The sequence below is a fragment of the Electrophorus electricus genome, chromosome 5 (genome assembly GCF_041902795.1).
Source record: "Electrophorus electricus isolate QZ-2024a chromosome 5, ASM4190279v1, whole genome shotgun sequence".
NCBI lineage: Eukaryota > Metazoa > Chordata > Actinopteri > Gymnotiformes > Gymnotidae > Electrophorus > Electrophorus electricus.
Window position 1 is genome coordinate 14,667,501 of NC_137501.1, and position 22,931 is coordinate 14,690,431.

Here is a 22,931-nt window from a genome sequence, read left to right on the forward strand (position 1 = left end):
ACTTTTACACCTGCTTTGAAAGACCAAAAAGTTTATTTATCCCCCACTCAAGGACTTCCACTCTTGTAATTTCCCTTTGAATATTTAAAATGGTCAGTGATCCAGATAGCTTCTGTTTTCAACCAGTCCATTGATCTGTGTAGTAGTGTTCCATGCATATGAGGTGCTTCAACACGTCCATCCCTGTTGTAAAGAAACACAGTGCAAGCAGTATTAATGACCACAGGCCTGTAGCTTTAACATCAGTAGTCATGAAGTTCTTTGCACAAATGATTCTACCCTACCTCAAATCCACCACCAAAACCCTCCTTGATCCACTAATGTTTTCCTAAAGAACAAAAAACACTCAGAAGATGATGTAATCAGCCTGAGTTTACAATATGTGAAGAAAAGAAAGCAAATCTCTACTTTAAACTCACCAGTGTAACAGTTAACAGTGTATGAAAATCTAAATGGTGATCAGCCTTCTTAACAATAACAAATAAGCAGAACTGACCTTGCTGAGTGTGTGTGGTCTTTGTGTTTGTATTGTAGTCATATTATTATCTATACTTATGTGGGTTTGGACATTTTCACTCTGTAAGTTACTTTCTGTGTACTATGTACCTTTGGTAAATAAAGGGCTTCTATTCTAACGTTACAAATCATCCTGTTCATGTGACAGCTCGAGTGCCACAGGGCAAGGAGCAGGATGCATAGATCTCTCTCGACTGAGACATTTGTTAACACAAGACACAGAGAAACAACAAACGTTATTGGCACTCACATACAACGGTCCAGGGAACAATGCACACTATCGCAAACATTTATATGAACATCTAACACGAATAATGACTGACAACAAGCACACACCGACAGGGTTTAAATACATACTTAAACAAAAAGAACAGGGTGCAGGTGTGTGCTACCAAGGGAGCCGTGGTTACAAACAAGACGCAATGAACAGTCAACGGTGAACTCCCACTGCACGTGGCGGCCGTACCACGTGATCAGTGGGAAGAGGAGTGTACCGCGACAGTCCAGTGTTATGATTAATGACATCTTCAAGATATCTTTGTACATGCATGGTAATGCTTAAATATAGGTGTATCTGCCCGTGAAGTTAATGCTTTGATCTTTAGATTAGCTGTGATGCTGAGACAGGCAGGGCAGGACACAAGCGTGTTGTCAAACTTTGTTTATTAGGAGGAGCAGAAACATTATCCAAGAGCAGGTTACCAGAATACATGATAAACAAAAATCAAAGTGAGGCTAACCAGGAAGAAGAAAACACAGAGGTAAAAGTAAGATAACACAGATATTAAGAACACGGGAACGAAGAACAATATGGAAAACGAACAGGCAGAGCAAGAATACATATGGTAGAACTCCAATGTAGTGATGGGATGTTAGATACTGAGGCATCAAAGCTCACTACTGCAAAGCACATTGATTCAACACTGTATTGAAGATTGTATCAAAGTTACTATTAGCATATGACTAATGAGGTCTAAGCATCAAACATCATCTAAACACTGGATGAAGTGGCACTGTTTCACAGGTCTGGCACTGTCCTATAACTTGCAAGCTATAAGAGAGTGTAAAATCTCCAGACATCTTTTTCCCACAAAATTTGAAATATGGAAAATATGGAAGCAAAGCTTCCCAAATGGGGATAAATAGCATAAATTGATCAAGTAACACTTCTTAATACACAGAAATCAAAGCATTAAAATCTAATTTTACATAATATAAATGCAGTTATCAAAAAGTGGCTGAAAATAAGCAGGAAACTGGGTGTGTTATAAAAACTTTGTTATATATATACATTTATGTGTGTTTTCCAAGATGTCACTTTGTGCCAGCATCGTTTAGGTTTTATTGAGACTCCTGTGTCAGATAATCAACATATTACAGTCCATGGTAATTGGTAAATTCAGGTGAAATATTTATATTAATCTGAAATTAACTGCCCTTCCACTGTGTGTGTGTGTGTGTGTGTGTGTGTGTGTGTGTGTGTGTGTGTGTGTGTGTGTGTGTGTGTGTGTGTGGGTGTAGGTGTGTGTGTGGGTGTAGGTGTGTGTGTGTGTGTGGGTGTAGGTGTGTGTTTTGTGTTCTCAGTGTTGACAGGCTGCTGTTGCTGCTGAGTCTGCTCCACTGCTACAGTGTCTCTGAACTACAGCAGGGGGCAGCAGCAGCAGATCTGCTCTTCGCTCTGCGGCACAGATTGGACTTCTCCTGCTGCTCTGCTCTGGACCTCACAGCAGACACACAGACACACACACTGACTCTGAGCACTGAGGACTGCAGAGTCGTCTCCATGGTCATCCAGAGAGCTCACACACACACACACACACACACACACACACACACAACCAGCTCAACCGGAAACATTCTGGAAAAGGGGATAGAATTTTATAATTTGAAACAAAATGTGTGTAAATAGTATTAATGTTAGTAGTTATGTGACTGTGTTAGTGACTCTACATGTTGGTGAATGTTGAGTGTGTTCAGCTGCAGTAAAGCCACGCTGCTCCAGTTCCTGTCTCTTGTCTGTGTGGGGACTGATATGGAGTGTGTGAGACGCGCTGTGGCTCTCTCCCGGGCTCTGGGTGAGATGGTGGACAGTCAGACCCGGCTGGACCAGCAGGCCTGTAGGTCACTGGTGCTGTTTCTGGAACATTCTGAAGGGCTGTCAGAACTGGACCTCAGCCACTGTCAGCTCACTGACCACTGCCTGCAGCTGCTGTTCCCACACCAGCACAAAGCCCACATCCTGGAGTGAGTGGATAACAGAGAGGAGGGATGTGTAGAGAGTCTGATGTTGTGAACACTAACACGGATATAATGTTTAAAGGGGATACAATATCAGAGAGAGAGATAGTATATACTAATAGTCAAAATGATTTATTGCTTGAATTGATTGATTTCACAGCTGTCAATCATCACCCCCACATACATATATATATATATATATATATATATATATATATATATATATATATATATATATATATATATATATATATATATAATTGTTATTATTATATGATATGATGTGACATAATATATGAAAAATAAAATAAAACACAATGAGGCATCCTCAAAATAGTTTTATTGACGTTTTTTTTTTTTTATTCTTTCACTGAGAAACAATCAAGTGATTAAAGTAAATAAAATTATGAGTCTTTAAAGACTGGGTGGTGCGTATTCATTTATGTCCGCTCTGCTCCTCTGCCGGTCATGTACTGATACTCAAACGTGTATGGGTCTCAGTTGTGTGTCTCTCTCTCTCTCTCACTCAACCATTCACTCACCCCACCCACTCCCTTCTCATTGGCTGATTCTCTAAGAAGTCACACCTCCTCCCAAGTCCTTCCCCCTACTACACAGGAATACACGTTCTGTCAAAAATTGATATAAGGCCCCCTCAACTAATTAAGGTTTTCAGTCTCATACTACACCAGTCTTTCTCCACTTTCTCTGTCTGTTCAGTATCCTCTATGACACACACTCTGCAGTCAGGGGTCATTGACACACTCTCTCTCTCTCTCTCTCTCTCTCTCTCACTCTCACACCTCCTCACATTTTATCTGCCATATGTACTCAAACAGGGCAATAAGTAAACTTTTCACAAAACATCATAAAGTTTCCTTTTATTTATTTTTTTTGTGATCTCTAACCAAATGTGTTTACTCTATAAGTTTTATCACACAAGGTTCCTGTCCGTTATCACGTTGGGCCCTTAACATTTTTCAGTGCATTCCACATATGTGAGCGGTGTTGGGGAGGGGTGGATTGTAATTTACTGCTTTCATACATAAACCATCTCTTTCCCTCACCTACCATTCTTTCTTAAAGCTGTGTTTTATGGTACTTCACTCCTTTAGTTCACAGCCGTAATTGTAAGCGATACATCTGCAAACTTTTGCCAAGACCTCTGAACAAACATGGACATGACTCAACCGTTATCAACAGGTACATTCTATTTATCCATTCATGTTATAACTTCTATTAATATAAGTTACTAAAAAGGCTGACCTGTATTTAGCTATTTCTTGAGCTAATGGTTGAAATACTTTATCGTGCGTTGTATGATTTAACTCATTGGGGCCTAACGTAGTAATTAATTTCAGGTCTAGATCAAACCTATAAGGCCTGCACTGTCAGGATCTGAAAATTATTAATCATATTAGAAAATGAATACGTCGGTCAGTCGTCTTTTTTCACCGCCACATATTAGCTAAACTAGGGGGAAAATAGTAATGTTCTTTCACGAAGGTATTTTATGAATTAGCCGATTGGTATAAAGGATACAATCATGATGATCTTTTCTGCACATGGTCTATAATACTGTTCTATGTATTTCTGTTGGTTCAGACATTCACGGGTTCCTTGAATCTGTGGAGAGAATTGCTGATCAAGGTAATTTCTTATTTGTGAACTTTTATACATTTTAATTTTTTGTTATTTTTTATCAGCAGATGTAAGGACAGAAGATGATGAAACAGTTCAAATACTGAATGAGTTGATACAAGGTAATTCATTCTAGAGTGCATCTAACATATGTTAAAAGACCACTTTTTGTCTAAAAGTTTATGCAGTGCTTTAATTTGTCACACAGAGGCAGAAGGGGCGAATCCCGCTACCGTCATCCACTATTCATCGAGCCCTCCGGTGGAGCTCACAATTTTTTCAGGGGACCTCATGCAACCGGCGACATCTATAGAAATGTATGCAGAGGTCACTGTGGCTTATAACCTACATCTAAATAACTCTAGGCCTATTCAAGCTGTTCAACCACTAACCTGTAGGCCACCATCACCATGTAATTATAATTTTAAAAGCATTATTACTAATCACATTTATACTAGAATCATTGAATAAATGTTTTTTTTTTTCTAAGATGGTTTGGATGACGGGGGTCAGGAGTTGAGTCTGTTTGACTGGGAGGCTGATTTAAGAGTGCCTCCCCCTTCATTTTTTAAATGTTTCGTCAAAGAAAATTCGAAGGGTACACATTCGTAGCACATAATGCAAGAGGTTATGATTCCTATTTTTTGTTGAATTATCTGGTGAAAGAAGGGGTTACTCCTACTATCATAGCACAAGGGGGAAAAGTTTGTGCTTTGAAGACACTGCTTATCAGCAGAGATTCATAGACAGTTTCTCGTTCCTACCTATGAAACTTAGCACCGTTCCAAAAGGTTTACAGATGCAAAAAAAGGAACATTCCCCCACTTCTACAACACCCTAGAGAATCAGAACTATGTGGGGTCACTGATAAAGTCTTTGACTTCAGAAAATAGATTAAAGAATATTGCCGTAACAATGTAAAGATTTTGAAAACAGAGTGTAAAATTTTGAGTGAGATTCAAGTTGATTACCATAGCATCCGTATGCATGAAAATATTCCGCACCATTTTCCTGCATGAAAACACTTTGGCCATCCCTCCCCTATATAATTCAATTGTCAATTGTCAGAAATCTTTCTGAACGCCGTCTATTCAATGGCTAAAGTACGTCACAGACAGACAGAACACACCCATTCAACATGCACTTAACAATGGGGAAGCCAAGATCGGAAATTATTTTGTAGATGATTACTTTGAAGATGGTAAAATGCGCAAAGCGTTCGAGTTTCTTGGCTGCTTTTATCTCGGATGTGATACGTGCTTTCCATCATACATGCCACACCCTTTAAATAAAGCCTCAGAAACCTTCAGAGACATTTGTAAGAACAATATTAATAAAATTCAGACGCTGCAGTGTATTCACAAATTGGTCTGTCACCATCATGTGGGAACATGAATGGAATGACATGAAAAAGAATGATGATGTAAAAAAGTTTCTCAAAACCTTTGACTTTCCAGAGCACTTAAATCCTCGGGATGCTCTGTTTGGGGGTCGTACCAATGCCCTGCAGCTCTATTACACAGCTCAACCTGGTGAAAGAATCAATTGCTACAACTTTACCTCCCTCTACCCTTATGTGGATAAGGTAAAAATGTACCCCATAGGTCACCCCCTTATCTTTTATCGTGACTTTGGGTCATTGGAAAACTACTTCAGCATCATCAAGGTAAAGGTTTTACCTGCCAGGGGGTTGTGGGCCCCTGTTCTTCCCTACCGGGTAAAGAAGAACCTCTTGTTCCCTCTCTGTAGAACCTGCGCTGAGCAACAACAGCGTAGCTGTGATCATGGGGATGAGGAGAGGGCCCTGACAGATGCTCGGTGCAGCGTGGAGCTGATGACGGCCCTGCAGAAGGGGTACAGAGTGATGAAAGGATTTGAGATTTGGCACTTTCCTAATAGAACAAATGATCTGTTTTAAGAATACGTTAAAATGTTTTTGAAAACCAAACAAGAGTGCTCAGGTTATCCTTCCTGGGTGGTTGATGAAACCACAAAAAAGGAGTATGTTCAAAAATATGAGGAGAACGAAGCGGTTAAGCTGGAGGAAGAGAGAATTTCAACCGACCTGGCCAAGAGGTCTGTAGCTAAACTCGCGATGAATTCTTTGTGGGGTAAGATGTGTCAAAAACCAGACAGGACAAACACGGTTTTGATCAGAGATCCTGATGAGTTTTTAGAGTATATTTTCTCAAACCTGTATGATGTAAGTCATTTCTCTTTTCTGAACAACAAGGTGGCAATGGTGCAGTGGCATCACAAGGACATCAGGTGCTATTAACCGGGGTACGCTAACGTGTTCATAGGTATTTTTACGACCGCGTATGCTAGGCTCAAGCTGTACAATTTCATAAATCGTTTACAAGACCGTCGCTTGTACACAGACACGGATAGCATCATCTTCAAAAGTCATCAAGGTGATTGGATACCGCCTTTGGGTGATTACGTGGGGGGTCTTACAAGTGAGTTGGACTGTGGTGACGAGATTGTAGAATTTGTCAGCTCAGGACCTAAAACATACGGGTATAGGACTCTCCAAGGTAAAACAACAATGTAAGCCAAGGGTATCACTTTAAACTATTCAAATACTAAACTCGTAAACCTGAAATCTCGGACAGAACTGGTTGACGAATGTGTGAAAAACAGTGATCAGACTAGAATACTTACGACCACCCACAATCAAATCGTGAGAGAGAAAAAGGGCTTTCTCTTGAAAAACAAATCACAAATGAAAAGATTCAGGATGGTTTATGACAAACGGGATTTGTTGCCCAATTTCAGGACTCTGATTGTATACAGGATTTGTATTTTTTAGTGTTATTGAGAAAAGGTCTGTTACTCATTGTTTTGATGCTAGAATGCAAGTACCATTTTCATGTATCGTTTGTGGTCCGAGCAATAGCGGAAAATCTTTTTTCATCTAAACATTACTTGAAAACTGTAATGAGACATTGTCTAAATTTCCTGATAACATTGTATGATGTTATACGTGTTGGCAATCTCTGTATGATGGCAATCATCTCCTGTGCAACATGGTCAACAGGAGGAAACAGTCAAGCATGAAGCACCAAAGCATAAACCAGCTGACAATATCATAAAATTAATTTGTGGTTAGTTTTTTGTTTGGGGGGCATTAAAGATGTTTTGGTTGTTGTTGATAGACCTGCATTACACAGCCAGTTCATTTTAGCCAAGTTTGTGCTGTCCTGCTATCTGTATGGTTGCATGAGTGAGTTGACTGTGGGTGTGGTCACTGTAATAGAAATCAAGTGTTCCGCCCAGTTATGTGGGTTGTAATTTCAGTATCTCTCTTATTACTTTGTAGTGGTGATTATTTTATTGTTTTAATTTAGTTTAATCTCTGGTTTTTGACTGTCTGTATTCCAACAGGTTTCATTATGATGAAGAAAAGAGAAGATCTGCATTAGAGTTTCTGCTGAAGCTGATAGTTGCAGCAGCAGAGTGTGATGCAGCTACAGGAGAGAGTTTCACTAAGCTGCTGACATCTGTGTGCAGCTACACAACCTTCCCTTTAGATGGAGATGATGAAAATTACAGTTCTGTAGTTCAGTGTGATTTCCTGCTGGATCTGTTCTCACATGTGAAGGACTCTGAGACTCAGACAGGCAGGAGTGTCCTTCCAGCATTACAGCCAGTTTACCAGTCAGCTCCTGCAGTCTGGTACATAGACCTCTCAGAGAGAAAGACCTCCCTCTTCCTAGACGTGCTGAAACTCCAAACAGTGAAGAAACCAGTAGAGCTGAGAGGCTGGTCAGATGAAGAGAGTGAAGTGAGGAGTTTCCTTCAGTGTCTGCCCTACATCACCCAGCTGAGGTGAGTGAGAAGCTTTTATAAGTATTACAGGGGTGACGTTTATGTTTGAACCTGTTTGTTTTGCATGTTAATGAGATTTTAGCTGGTCTTTGTTTTTGTGAGTTGGTCTCTGTGAGTGATCAGCAGATGGTGCAGGTTAGATGTGTGAATGAAATGTTGATTTGCATTTAGTATGAGTTCAGGATTCTAAAGGTTTGGCCAATTCCACATTCAGATACTAAATCAGAAATAAGGATTGAATGAAACTAATAAATTAACCTCACTTCAAAGTATATATAAATCACTACATTACAGATAAAGTGTTTGCTGAGGAAGGTAAAATTAATAAACAAGCCATCAAATCTCAGCAGTAAAGTGATCTGAAAAAGGTCTGATAAATAATTTTTTACGAATCTATCTCAAACATGTATCAGATATGTGTCACAAAGGAGAGTCAGATAAAGTACAAAATCAAGTGTACGTTTGATGTCTTAGTGTCTAATACTTCACATCTAAGATTGAGGGGTTTAAATACCCTTAATAGGGTCAGTAATAGACAACAAATGAGCAACAATTGGGCGCTATTCAGGAATTGGCGCCCTCTGCTGGTGAAAGGAGGAAACTTCACAGGCCTACATGACAATAAACCTCAATGGTTTACTAGTGAATCTCTGTATTTAAGAGAGAAGCTCTACCAGTTTCACAACATTTATGGCACTTTAATTATTTAGGAATTGACTGTTCTCAGTCTCAACTGACTGTTCTTTATCACATGTCATATATATTACTTCAAGAATAACTGTGTGATAGGGAACTACATCTAATTTCCATACTAATATAACAGCTCATTAACTGTATCCAATGAGCCCAACAAAATTGTTTTTCAGGCATTTTCCATATTGAATTGATATTGGGCTGATTTAAAATGGATCTCTGTTAGGCAAAGGAACGATTAATCTCTAATTTGAAAATGTATTTATTATATTATAAAATGTCCATTTTATAATTTAAAATAGATATTTTATAAAGTAAGTCAAAATTCTGGCATCGGCTTAATTGGTACAGTAGCACGTTTTAAGCTTGTGTGTTCCAAATAAGACTACATCATGATTTATTGACAGATTATAAAGTATAGTTGTAATGTTGAGCGGTAAGGAGGCGGACACACGTGCGGAGAAGAGCGAGATTTAATAGGGGCAAATCCAGAATCAGAGTCGTTCTAACAGTTCAGGGTCATTGAGCCAACACGGAGAGCACGGGGATACATGACAAACGAGACAAGGGCTAGAATACACGAGTAACTAAACACAAACAGCGACGAGAACTAAACACACGAAAGCACACAGGATACGCAGGCTATAACAGAGCAGGAAACACAGAGGCTAGGATAACACGAAGGCACGGAGTACAAAGAAACAACCATTAGAATAAACATATATAACGATCAATGAACAGCCCCAACCAAGGCACACAACAGGGTTTAAATACATGAACCAAAGGTAGAAATGAGGGACAGGTGCAAGCAATCAAATGAGGGGTGGAGAAAACGAAACCAAGGCATGGAAGCAGGGAGCGCAGGAAAACAGACGACACGGAAACCATGACAACAGGGACGGCAGGATGACAGCCATTCCTGACAATAGTTTACAAGGAATTAACAGCAGCAGCATTTATTCAGTAAGAGGTTAAGTGTTAAAAAATGAAACAAAGCCCCCAGTCCCTGGAACACATTGGAGATTTGACCATCAAATATTAAAACCCTGTGGGAAGTTCAGTCTGAGAACTGAGTGGATTCTTTAAGGAAGAGAATTATGAAATAGTCTAAAAGCACCATCTTCTCCAACAACCTTGACACCAAGAACTGCAACTTTCCCAGTGATGCAGACGGTTCTGTTCCCTCCCACTTCCACCTGTACTCCGGTACATAATCTTACAGGATTTGTCATGGACCAGTCAAATCCTGTCTCATCTACATTGTAGATATTCTGGGGTTTTGTTGTGACATCTGTGAGATGAGCATATCAAAGCAGTGGGTGAATATGCCAGTATCAGCTGAGGTCCTCACTGTAGCCACAGGAAACTGTTCTGATTTGTGAATGGTCTGCTCCAGATGATCTCACATAAAATGGTAAAATCATTTTCTCCCAGTGGAGAAAGGGCACTGAATTCCACTAGCCAGATTATAATCCAGAATAAAATGTAAAAGTTCTTCTTGAGTGAAGCTCCAACCCCAGTCACACAGGACCTGCCAGGATTGGAAACAGACTTGAACACAATAGTCTAAACCACCTTTAAGATCACACCACAACCTCCTAATTGTCATTCATGTATTCCATTAAATTTAGCATTTGTTTTGCATATCATAACTTCTTACTTGCAGCCAGTACAGAGAAAACTGATACAAGTTCATACTTGAAGGAACTCCTCATTAAAACACTCTAAGGTCATCTTAAATGGAGTGTAGTGGTCTTAAATGGTTTCAAAGTGACTAATGGTGAAAAAAGACAATGTGTTCATTTTTAAATAAAAGATATATATACATGCATGGAGCCTAAATATAACGTGGAATAAGAATCATATTATTATTTTGCCCACATAGAGAAATATTAAGTTATTCTAATTCAACGATTGCTTGTTGTCTGTAGTTGGCATGCTTTTTGTTGTGCTGTATCATTTAAACCCACCTTTTTAAAAAAATCTAATTTTTGAAAATATTCAGTTGTCCAGAAAAATGTCCTTATATGTAGACATGTGAATGTAATTAGAAACTCTGTGTGCATACTTGGTATTGTTAAATATAGGTGCATCTCTCAGTGAAGCTAATGGTTTGACCTTGAGATTAGCTGTCACAATGAGAGAGGCAGCGCAATACACAAGTGTGTTGTTGAACTTTGTTTATTAGGAAAAACAGAAACATAATCCAAGAGCAGGTTTCCAGAAAGCATGATAAACAAAAAACAAAGTGAGGATAACCAGGAAGGGAAACACAGAGGTAAAACTAATAAAAAACAGATTAAGAACACGAGAACAGAGAACAATATGGAAAACGAACAGGCAGGGCAAGAATACATACAGTAGAACTCCAGTGTAGTGACGGGATGTTGGATACTGAGGCATCAAAGCTCATATCACTATTGCAAAGCACATTGATTCAACACAGTGTACTGAAGCTTGTATGATAGTTACTATTACCATGTGACTAATGACTGGATAGTGTTGGGACTGTTTGATAGGTTTGGCACTGTCCTATAACTTGGTAGCTCTAAGAGGGTGAAATCCTTTAACTTCCTCCGTCCTCCATTAACTCATATTGGCCCTATTCAAACAACCAGGGCCAGTGGTAGCTCCGTAGTTAAGGTGCTTGATTTATAAGCCAAAGGTTGCTGGTTCAATTCCCACCACTGCTGGGCCCTTGAGCAAGGCCCTTAACCCTCAATTGCTCAAGTTGTACTTACTCAATTTTAAATTGCTCTGGATTAAAAGCATCTGCTTGTATTAAATTGTATCAGATATAGGTGTATATCAAATTGTATCAGAACCCTACAGAGCAGCGGCTACCGTGGCACACGTGATGTCTATTGAGCAAGACACCATGGGGCACCTACACATCTGCGACACAGGAGGATAATTATCCCTTTAACCAATCAGGTCGTCCGTTATTGTGACAAAGACAGCTCACTGGTTCTTGGTGCACCTCGTGTATGTGACCTGAAAAACAAATTCTAACAGCACAGCAGGAAGAAACAACTCAAAAAAGTCCCCAAGGACGCAGCACAGACACAGTGTGTTAAAGGGCAGGATAGTAAGGAGGAGGGTTACAGTCACCAGCCTTCCCTCACAGCAGTGTAGTGGAGCTGAGAGCAGTGACCTTTGACCTCCAACACTTCACCTTCATCCTTACAGGCATCATGTCCTGTGCAACATGGTCAACAGGAGGAAACAGTCAAGCACGAAGCACCAAAGCATAAACCAGCTGACAATATCATAAAATTAATTTGTGGTTAGTTTTTTGTTTGGGGGGCATTAAAGATTTTGGTTTGTTGTTGATAGACCTGCATTACACAGCCAGTTCATTTTAGCCCAGTTTGTGCTGTCCTGCTATCTGTATGGTTGCATGAGTGAGTTGACTGTGGGTGTGGTCACTGTAATAGAAATCAAGTGTTCCGCCCAGTTATGTGGGTTGTAATTTCAGTATCCCTCTTATTACTTTGTAGTGATGCTTATTTTATTGTTTTAATTTTGTTTAATCTCTGGTTTTTGACTGTCTGTATTCCAACAGGTTTCATTATGATGAAGAAAAGAGAAGATCTGCATTAGAGTTTCTGCTGAAGCTGATAGTTGCAGCAGCAGAGTGTGATGCAGCTACAGGAGAGAGTTTCACTAAGCTGCTGACATCTGTGTGCAGCTACACAACCTTCCCTTTAGATGGAGATGATGAAAATTACAGTTCTGAAGTTCAGTGTGATTTCCTGCTGGATCTGTTCTTACAAGTGAAGAACTATGAGACTCAAACAGGCAGGAGTGTCCTTCCAGCATTACAGCCAGTTTACCAGTCAGCTCCTGCAGTCTGGAACATAGACCTCTCAGAGAGAAAGACCTCCCTCTTCCTAGAAGTGCTGAAACTCCAAACAGTGAAGAAACCAGTAAAGCTGAGAGGCTGGTCAGATGAAGAGAGTGAAGTGAGGAGTTTCCTTCAGTGTCTGCCCTACATCTCCCAGTTGAGGTGAGTGAGAAGCTTTTATAAGTATTACAGGGGTGACGTTTAAGTTTGAATCTGTTTGTTTTGCATGTTAATGAGATTTTAGCTGGTCTTTGTTTTTGTGAGTTGGTCTCTGTGAGTGATCAGCAGATGGTGGAGGTTAGATGTGTGAATGAAATGTTGATTTGCATTTAGTATGAGTTCATACTCAACAATAAGGGTTGAATGAACCTAATAAATTAACCTCACTTCAAAGTACATATAAATCACTACATTAGAGATTAAATGTTTGCTGAGGAGGGTAAAATTATTAAACCAGCCATCAAATCTCAATAGTAACGTGATATGAAAAATCTGAAAAAGTTCTGAGATGTACTTTTTTATGAATCTACCTCAAACATGTATCAGATAAGTGTCACAAAGGAGTCCCAGATAAAGCATAGAATCAAGTGCAGGTTTAATGTCATAGTGTCTTAGACGTCACACCTTTAACCGTGAGGGGTTTAAATACCCTTAATAGGGTCAGTAATGGACAAGTGTGTAGTAGCCATTCAGAAATTAGCGACCTCTGCTGGTAAAGCGAGGAACCGTCACAGGCAGACGTGACAAACCTCTTACTAGTAATGTATGTGTATTTAAGAGAGGAGCTCTACCAGTATCACCACATTTATGGCCCTTCAGTTATTTAGGAATTGACTGTTCTCAGATTATTCTCATGGAGCTCTGTGGACTGACATGGGGATCTTGAATGTACTTTGTTATTTTTACTATCTTGTCAGTGATTTGTTGGTCTGTATTTGTATGTTAATTTCTGTTTTTAACCCTCTACTTGGCCTGTTTTATAAAATGGATACATACCTATCAATAAAAATCAATTACAAGATAAACAAACAAACAAACAAACAAACAAACCACAAAACACGTCCAAGTTCTAACCACTTGGTTCACACGACCGAGCACCCTTATGCAAAAGCTCTGCATAAACTCCTTGTTTATCACATGTCATATATATTGCTTCAAGAATAACTGTGTGATATGGAACTACATCTAATTTCCATACTAACATTATAACAGCTCATTAACTGTATCCAATAAGCCCACCACAATTGTTTTTCAGGTGTTTTCCATATGAACTGATATTGGACTGATTTTATACTGGATCTCTGTTAGGCAAATGAAAGATTAATCTCTAATTTGAAAATGTATTTATTATATTATAAAATGTCCATTTTTATAATTTAAAATAGATATTTTACAAAGTAAGTCAAAAGTCTAGCATCATCTTATTTGGTGCAGTAGCAGCTTTTAAACTTGTGTGTTCCAAATAAGTCTACATCATGATTTATTGACAAATTATAGAGTATAGTTTACAAAGAAAAATGAAACAAAGCCCCCAGTTCCTGGAGCACATGGGAGATTTGACCATCAAATATTAAAACAAGTTCCTTGTGATTGGATCACCCAAGACGCATGTTCATGCCAGGTGTGGACAGGACCTGAGAGAGACCCTCACCTCTTCATATCAGCCATGCATGCCTGCACAGTGATGAGTAGATACAGAGGGAGTCACTTGCCATTGCAGAGGTCTCTCTCTACACCAGGGTTTCATCTGAGGCAGGCCAAGCCTGCTTCTAAGCAGTTTATAAACCTTAAAGATTTATATTTAAGATTTGTTGCTCCAAACTATTAGATTTGGACATCAATTCTGTACAGAAAATGTTGGTTACAATTTTCCTCAGGATCATAAAGAAGGTTTGTCTTCATTGTCACTCTCATCACTACAACCTATACAAGCATCTCTCAAATGTAACAGCTGTGATATACGTGGTTGCTCTCGCCTGATTGGGTCTATGAGATGATCATTCCAGCATGTTCCACCCCCCCACACAGAAGATGAAGGGCGGGTATGGAGATCATAAAACCATAAGCTACTGGCCATAGAGGAAAAGCTCCTCTAGCCCTTGGCATAAAGGCAGTGGGCTAACGTACTGTTAGCCTTAATCTGGAGGTCTGGGCACCCTAATGAAGGTTGAGGTTAGAGGCCTTTGTAGGGTAGAGAGCAGGAATGTCTAGTTTTGTGTTACAAGACAATCTGAGAGAATTTTCCTTAGACCTGAGAATGAGAACATTCCTGCTTGATGTGAGCCTGCATGCTGCTCTTCATCAGAGTGTCTCTGCAGAGAGTGATTTTGTCTTGTTTTAAAACATGTGAACACTGTAACTTCCTCCTGGATCTGTACTCACATATGAAGAAATATGAGACTCAGACAGGCAAGAATGCCCTGCCAGCATTACAGCCAATTTACCAGTCAGCTCCTGCAGTCTGGAACATAGACCTCTCAGAGAGAAAGACCTCTTACTTAGAAGTGTTGAAACTCCAAACATTGAATAAACCAGTAGAATTGAGAGGTTGGTCAGATGAAGAGAGAGTGAAGTAAGGAGTTTCCTTCAGTGTCTGCCCTACATCTCCTGGCTCAGGTTTGTACCACATGTTTCTAATCCATTTTTCACAACTGTGTAATGCTTCATTTTAACTGCCTCTGCTTACTATCTTGGCAATGAAAAAAAATGTGTGTATATATATATATATATATAAGTAGTCTGTATGCTGGTATTAGCATAGATGTGGTCTGAGTGTCCTTGGTGGGGGGGGGGGGGCAGGGCTCTGCTCGGTATGGGGATGTTTGTGTAAACAAGATCCAACATGTTCACTCCTCTTGTTGTAAAGTCTACATGGTGATGGACTTTAGGGAACACAGATTTTTGTGATTGAAATCTCCAGTGACAATAAACAGTCTGTTTGGGTATGTGTTCTGCAGTTCACTAATGGCACCTTATAGTTCATAGAGTGCCCCTTTCACATTGTTGTTAGGGGGGATGTACACTGCAACTGTGAGCCCAGTGTTGAATTCCCACAGTAGATAAAGTGGTCTGCATTTAACAGCCACAGGCTCCATCAGTGGTGAGCAGAGCTTGGAGACTATCACAGAATTCTTGTACTATTCCGTGTTATTATAGACACGCATGTCCCCTCCTCGGGTTTTACCAGACATGGCTGTATTTCTGTCAGCAGGAAACAGAGTGAGCCCATCCAGCTGGATGGTGGTGTCAGGAATTCTGTCACTGAGCCACGTTTCTGTGAAAACAGAAGAGCTACAGCCTCTAACCTCATGTTGCGTGGAACTCTGGAGTTGGATGTCTAGTTTGTTGTCCAGGGAGCAGACACTGGAGAGCAGGATGGATGGTAGAGCTGGTTGGCTTGTGTTCGCTTTTATCCAGCATGGACTCCTGCCCTCTAGCGTTAGCTTTTATCCAGCATGAACTCCTGCCCGCTAGGGTTAGCTTTTATCCAGCATGGACTCCTGCCCTCTAGCGTTAGCTTTTATCCAGCATGGACTCCTGCCCTCTAGGGTTAGCTTTTATCCAGCATGGACTGCTGCCCTCTAGCGTTAGCTTTTATCCAGCATGGACTCCTGCCCGCTAGGGTTAGCTTTTATCCAGCATGGACTCCTGCCCTCTAGCGTTAGCTTTTATCCAGCATGGACTCCTGCCCTCTAGGGTTAGCTTTTATCCAGCATGGACTGCTGCCCTCTAGCGTTAGCTTTTATCCAGCATGAACTCCTGCCCGCTAGGGTTAGCTTTTATCCAGCATGGACTCCTACCCTCTAGCGTTAGCTTTTATCCAGCATGGACTCCTGCCCTCTAGCGTTAGCTTTTATCCAGCATGGACTCCTGCCCTCTAGGGTTAGCTTTTATCCAGCATGGACTGCTGCCCTGTAGCGTTAGCTTTTATCCAGCATGGACTCCTGCCCGCTAGGGTTTGCTTTTATCCAGCATGGTCTGCTGCCCTCTTATCACGCTTCTGTTTTCTTGCACCTTACTTATGATGTCCCCTCCCTTGACTGCTGGCATCAGGTGATCCTGAGGTCTGGGGGCTTCGTCTTTGTAGCAAGCCGAGGTTGTGTAATATCTCCAGGAGGTCATCTTCCAAGTTGGTCATTTGTTGTTCTCTGAACTGTAACAGGCTCTGGCATGTGTAGACATGAGCACTGCTTTCTTTGAGGCCCATGTGTGGGGATTATATGGAGGCTTGAGCAACAAACAGATCAGGTGTAGTTGGAGGCAACAGCTTTTGTGTCCAGAGTAGCTGCTAAGTCCTAGCACGCTGCCAACTTGTGTTTTCCACTTAAGTAGAAGGAATAGCTTGTGGGTCCTTCTTTCTACACTCTTAATTTATCAGTGTTGGTCCCACCGCTACAATTCACACTTAAGGTTCACCGTAAACCGTCTGTTATACTCAGTCATAATTATATGTTGCTTTGGATAAAAGCGTCAGCTAAATGCCATAAATGTAAACTGCAGCTGTACTAACCAGTTAGTAATTATCACACAAGACAAGATTGAAGCTGACTAAGACAAGCAAGTAGTAATCTAGAAACACAGAGCTTACCTTACCAAGCAGAGAAAATAAACACAAACACACACACGTCACTGTCTGGGTGGAGTTTCCAGGTTCTCAACACGTCTGTGTGGGTTTCCACCAGGGCCTCCAGTTTCCTCTCACAGTCCAGAAAGTATGGCGGTTAGGTGAATTAGCTATGCAATAAATTGTCCTGGTGTGTGTGTGCATGCACGGTGATGACTACCTAAGAAAGCTGTCCTAGTGTTTGTGTGTGTGTGTGTGTGTGTGTGTGTGTGTGTGTGTGTGTGTGTGTGTGTGTGTGTGTGTGTGTGTGTATGATTGTGTCTACATGCCCAGTGGTGGATGACTGTAACGCTTCCAACAGGAACAAGGCAAGAGGTAGAATGCAAAATGCAGGAGGCGGTTTATTAATTGGGGAAACACGAACAGTAAAACAAACAGAGGCAAATGGGTAACACTGAGGGTAAAATAACACGCAACCAGAGTAAACAGAAAAGCAATGACAATGACGAGGATGACAACGACGACGACAACAACAACAACAACGTATAAGGCAAACCTGACAGAAGGATGTAACTTACCGCAATAACCAACAAACTAGAAGACAAAAACATAGGGCTTAAATAACCAAGACAATCAGACTCTAAACAGACTCAGGTGAACATGGGAACAGGGAGAACCGAAACACAGACTGGAATGAAGGAACAGACGAGGGCTGACGAAAACGAAACTAAGGAGCAGAACAAGGAAGTAAAGGAATACAAAGACACGACAGGGAAACCATAAAACATTGATGCCAGGAGGGTGGCCTCAATATGTACAGAGCTGCCAGAATTCTCTCACATACTAAAAAATCTACCCACATCTCTTCAGTCCTCTATCAGTTACACTGGTTATCTATCCCACTAGGCAGTCAGTTTAAACTCCTCCCGCTCACATATAAAGCTCTGCATGAACTTGCTCCCCCTACTAAGCTGAAGTGTTACGTCCATACTGTCCTGCCTGTACACTTAGGTCCTCTGACACTGCTCTCCTCTCTGCTCCTAAAGTCAGAAGGTCTGTGCAGGGGGCAGATCTTTCAGTGTCATGGCGCTGAAGCTTTGGAGCCCATTGCCACAATCTCTACATCTCTGCTCGTCACTTCCTTTAAAGCTGAACTTAAAACAGACTTTTTTTCTCTGCATTTTCATCACTTTCCTCCTGTAAACAGCTGCTAACTGTAAACAGTTTTTTCTCCTCCTCACCTCAGTTACTGTTTTTGGTTCTTTGACTGTCCTATGTCGTATGTTTTCATGTATGGATTATATAAAGCAAGCTTGATTATGAGAGGCACCATATATATTACAGTTGTTGTTGTTGTTGTTATAAGTGTGTCTCCATATGCCAGTGCTATTTTAAATCCCAAAACGCTGCTATATTAATACTTTGTGATATATTAATACTTTTGTTGATATTGACAGTCCAAATTAACAGCCGACATTCCAACAACTGTCAGTGTAACATCACCTGTCAGGACAAATGTTCTCTCATCTGTCCTCCCCTTCACCTCATTATATCCATTTATCACTATTCTTTGGCGAGACTGTATTTAAAGCTAATTATCAAACCATATTTATGTATTCTGTTTTAATTATTAAACCATATCTTATTTACATATTTTAATCTTAATTATCAGACCATATCTTATTTATGTATGTGATGGTAGGGACCTTAAGTGACAGCGTGAACAAATACAGTAGCATGGTTTTCCGTTCCTTGGCTTTGACAGCTCTTAATTCCACAATTGATGTTATTTTAGTTTTCATTTATTGATCTGTAAAATTAGGAAAGTTGTTTTTACCCACAGATGTCATTTTTATGAAAGACATTTCCAGACAAATCGGGTCGGGCACTTGGCTTTATAAATCATATTTGGCGTATTAAATATGCTAATTCATAGTTATTCTGCATGCAGACTATTATATACAAACTGTGGACAAAAGCACAAACACGTTTATGATAATTTGGTGAATTTGAAACCTCCTGAATCGGACATGGCACAGTTGTAATGACTGTAAATGAATTTAGGATCACGATATAAAAATAGTCTTGGATGAGGTCCAATAACTTTTACACCTGCTTTGAAAGACCAAAAAGTTTATTTATCCCCCACTTAAGGACTTCCACACTTGTAATTTCCCTTGGCACATTTAAAATGGTCAGTGATCCAGATAGCTTCTGTTTTCAACCAGTCCATTGATCTGTGTAGTAGTGTTCCATGCATTTGAGGTGCTTCAACACATCCATCCCTGTTGTAAAGAAACACAGTGTAAGCAGTATTAATGACCACAGGCCTGTAGCTTTAACATCAGTAGTCATGAAGTGCTTTGCACAAATGATTCTACCCTACCTCAAATCCACCACTAAAACCCTCCTTGATCCACTAATGTTTTCCTAAAGAACAAAAAACACTCAGAAGATGATGTAATCAGCCTGAGTCTACAATATGTGAAGAAAAGAAAGCACATCTCTACTTTAAACTCACCAGTGTAACAGTTACAGTGTATGAAAATCTAAATGGTGATCAGCCTTCTTAACAATAACAATAAGCAGAACTGACCTTGCTGAGTGTTGTGTGTGGTCTTCGTGTGTATTGTAGTTATATTATTATCTATTCTTATGTGGGTTTGGACATTTTCACTCTGTAAGTTACATTTCTGTGTACTATGTACCTTTGGGAAATAAAGGGCTTCTATTCTAACGTTACAAATCATCCTGTTCATGTGATAGCTCGAGTGCCACAGCGCAAGGAGCAGGATGCAAAGATCTCTCTCGACTGAGACATTTGTTAACACAAGACACAGAGAAACAACAAATGTTACTGGCACTCACATACAACGGTCCAGGGAACAATGCACACTATCGCAAACATTTATATGAACATCTAACACGAATAATGACTGACAACAAAGCACACACCGACAGTTGTTTAAATACATACTTAAACAAAGCAAAGAACAGGGTGCAGGTGTGTGCTACCAAGGGCGCCGTGGTTACAAACAAGACGCAATGAACAGTCAACGGTGAACTCCCACTGCACGTGGCGGCCGTACCACGTGATCAGTGGGAAGGGGAGCATATCGTGACAGTCCAGTGTTATGATTAATGACATCTTCAAGATATCTTTGCTGCTTTTTAAACCTTTAAACTTTAAAACCTGCCTTTTAATGCTTTGATAATATTACACACGCTAGTCATGTCTATAAAGCTATCACAAACTGAAATTAACTGAATAGAAATAAATGGGTGATTTGTTGTGTTTGTAGGTTTGTTTCACTACAGAATCAGACTGAATCCAATGAGTGGAAAATTAAAAAAAGATTATTTCTGCTGAACCTGAGTCTGCAAGCAGCTATTCATCAGAGAGAGACTATTACGGGAATTATAGAGGAACTGATGTTATATACAGATGATGAAGAAGATTTCCTGCTGGATCTGTACTCTCATGTGAAGGACTATGAGACTCAAACAGGCAGGAGTGTCCTTCCAGCATTACTGCCAGTTTACCAGTCAGCTCCTGCAGTCTGGAACATAGACCTCTCAGAGAGAAAGACCTCCCTCTTCCTAGAAGTGCTGAAACTCCAAACAGTGAAGAAACCAGTAGAGCTGAGAGGCTGGTCAGATGAAGAGAGTGAAATGAGGAGTTTCCTTCAGTGTCTGCCCTACATCTCCCAGCTGAGGTGAGTGAGAAGCTTTTATAAGTATTACAGGAGATGTGTTTAACTTTGAACCTGTTTGTTTTGCATGTTAATGAGATTTTAGCTGGTCTCTGTATTTGTGAGTTGGTCTCTGTGAGTGATCAGCAGATGATGGTGCAGGTTAGATGTGTTAGTGAAATGTTGATTTGCATTTGGTATGAGTTCAGGATTATAAAGGTTTGGCCAACTCCATATTCAGATACTAAATCAGAAATAATGGTTGAATGAACCTAATAAATTAACTTCACTTCAAAGTATATATAAATCACTACATTAGAGATTAAGTGTTTGCTGAGGAGGGTAAAATGAATAAACAAGCCATCAAATCTCAGTAGTAACGCGATCTAAAAAATCAGAAACTTCTGAGAAGTAATTTTTTATGAATCTACCTCAAACATGTATCAGATAAGTGTCACAAAGGAGAGCCAGATAAAGCATAGAAGCAAGTGCAGGTTTAATGTCATAGTGTCTTAGACTTCACACCTTTAACCATGAGGAGTTTAATTACACTTAATAGGGTCAGTAATAGACAAGTGTGTGACAATTAGTCGCTATTCAGAAATTAGCGACCTCTGCTGGTAAAAGGAGGAGCCGTCACAGGCAGACGTGACAAACCTCTTACTAGTAATGTATGTGTATGTAAGAGAGGAGCTCTACCAGTATCAAAACATTTATGGCCCTTCAGTTATTTAGGAATTGACTGTTCTCAGATTATTCTCATGGAGCTCTGTGGACTGACATGGGGATCTTGAATGTACTTTGTTATTTTTACTATCATGTCAGTGATTTGCTGGTCTGTATCTGTATGTTAATTTCTGTTTTTAACCCTTTACCTGGCCTGTTTTATAAAATGGATACATACCCATCAATAAAATCAAACAAATAACACGACAAACAAACAAACCACAAAACACGTCCAAATTCTAACCACTTGGTTCACAAGACTGAGGACCCTTATGCAAAAGCTCTGCATAAACTCCTTGTTTATCACATGTCATATATATTGCTTCAAGAATAACTGTGTGATATGGAACTACATCTAATTTCCATACTAACATTATAACAGCTCATTAACTGTATCCAATAAGCCCACCAAAATCATTTTTCAGGCGTTTTCCATATGAACTAATATTGGACTGATTTTAAACTGGATCTCTGTTGGGCAAATAAAAGATTAATCTCTGATTTGAAAATGTATTTATTATATTATAAAATGTCCATTTTATAATTTAAAATAGATATTTTATAAAGTAAGTCAAAATTCTGGCATCGGCGTAAGGGGTACAGTAGCACGTTTTAAGCTTGTGTGTTCCAAATAAGACTACATCATGATTTACTGACAGATTATAAAGTATAGTTGTAATGTTGAGCGGTAAGGAGGCGGACACACGTGCGGAGAAGAGCGAGATTTAATAGGGGCAAATCCAGAATCAGAGTCGTTCTAACAGTTCAGGGTCATTGAACCAACACGGAGAGCACGGGGATACATGACAAACGAGACAAGGGCTAGAATACACGAGTAACTAAACACAAACAGCGAGGAGAACTAAACACACGAAAGCACACAGGAGAAGCAGGCTATAACAGAGCAGGAAACACAGAGGCTAGGATAACAGGAAGGCACGGAGTACAAAGAAACAACCATTAGAATAAACATATATAACCATCAATGAACAGCCCCAACCAAGGCACACAACAGGGTTTAAATACATGAACCAAAGGTAGAAATGAGGGACAGGCGCAAGCAATCAAATGAGGGGTGGAGAAAACGAAACCAAGGCATGGAAGCAGGGAGTGCAGGAAAACAGACGACACGGAAACCATGACAACAGGGACGGCAGGATGACAGCCATTCCTGACAATAGTT

At 40.1% G+C, this 22,931-nt stretch overlaps 1 protein-coding gene across 1 annotated transcript in view; it reads left to right on the forward strand.

Annotated features, from left to right (window-relative positions):
• Positions 1-22,931, forward strand: part of LOC113569091 (uncharacterized) — a 207,949-nt gene that overhangs the window by 43,394 nt on the left and 141,624 nt on the right. Inside the window, exons 22-24 of the mRNA XM_081714267.1 lie at positions 7,783-8,226; positions 12,485-12,928; positions 20,633-21,046. Of these exons, the coding sequence (XP_081570393.1) occupies positions 7,783-8,226; positions 12,485-12,928; positions 20,633-21,046 (1,302 nt within the window). The remainder of the gene's footprint in view (positions 1-7,782; positions 8,227-12,484; positions 12,929-20,632; positions 21,047-22,931) is intronic.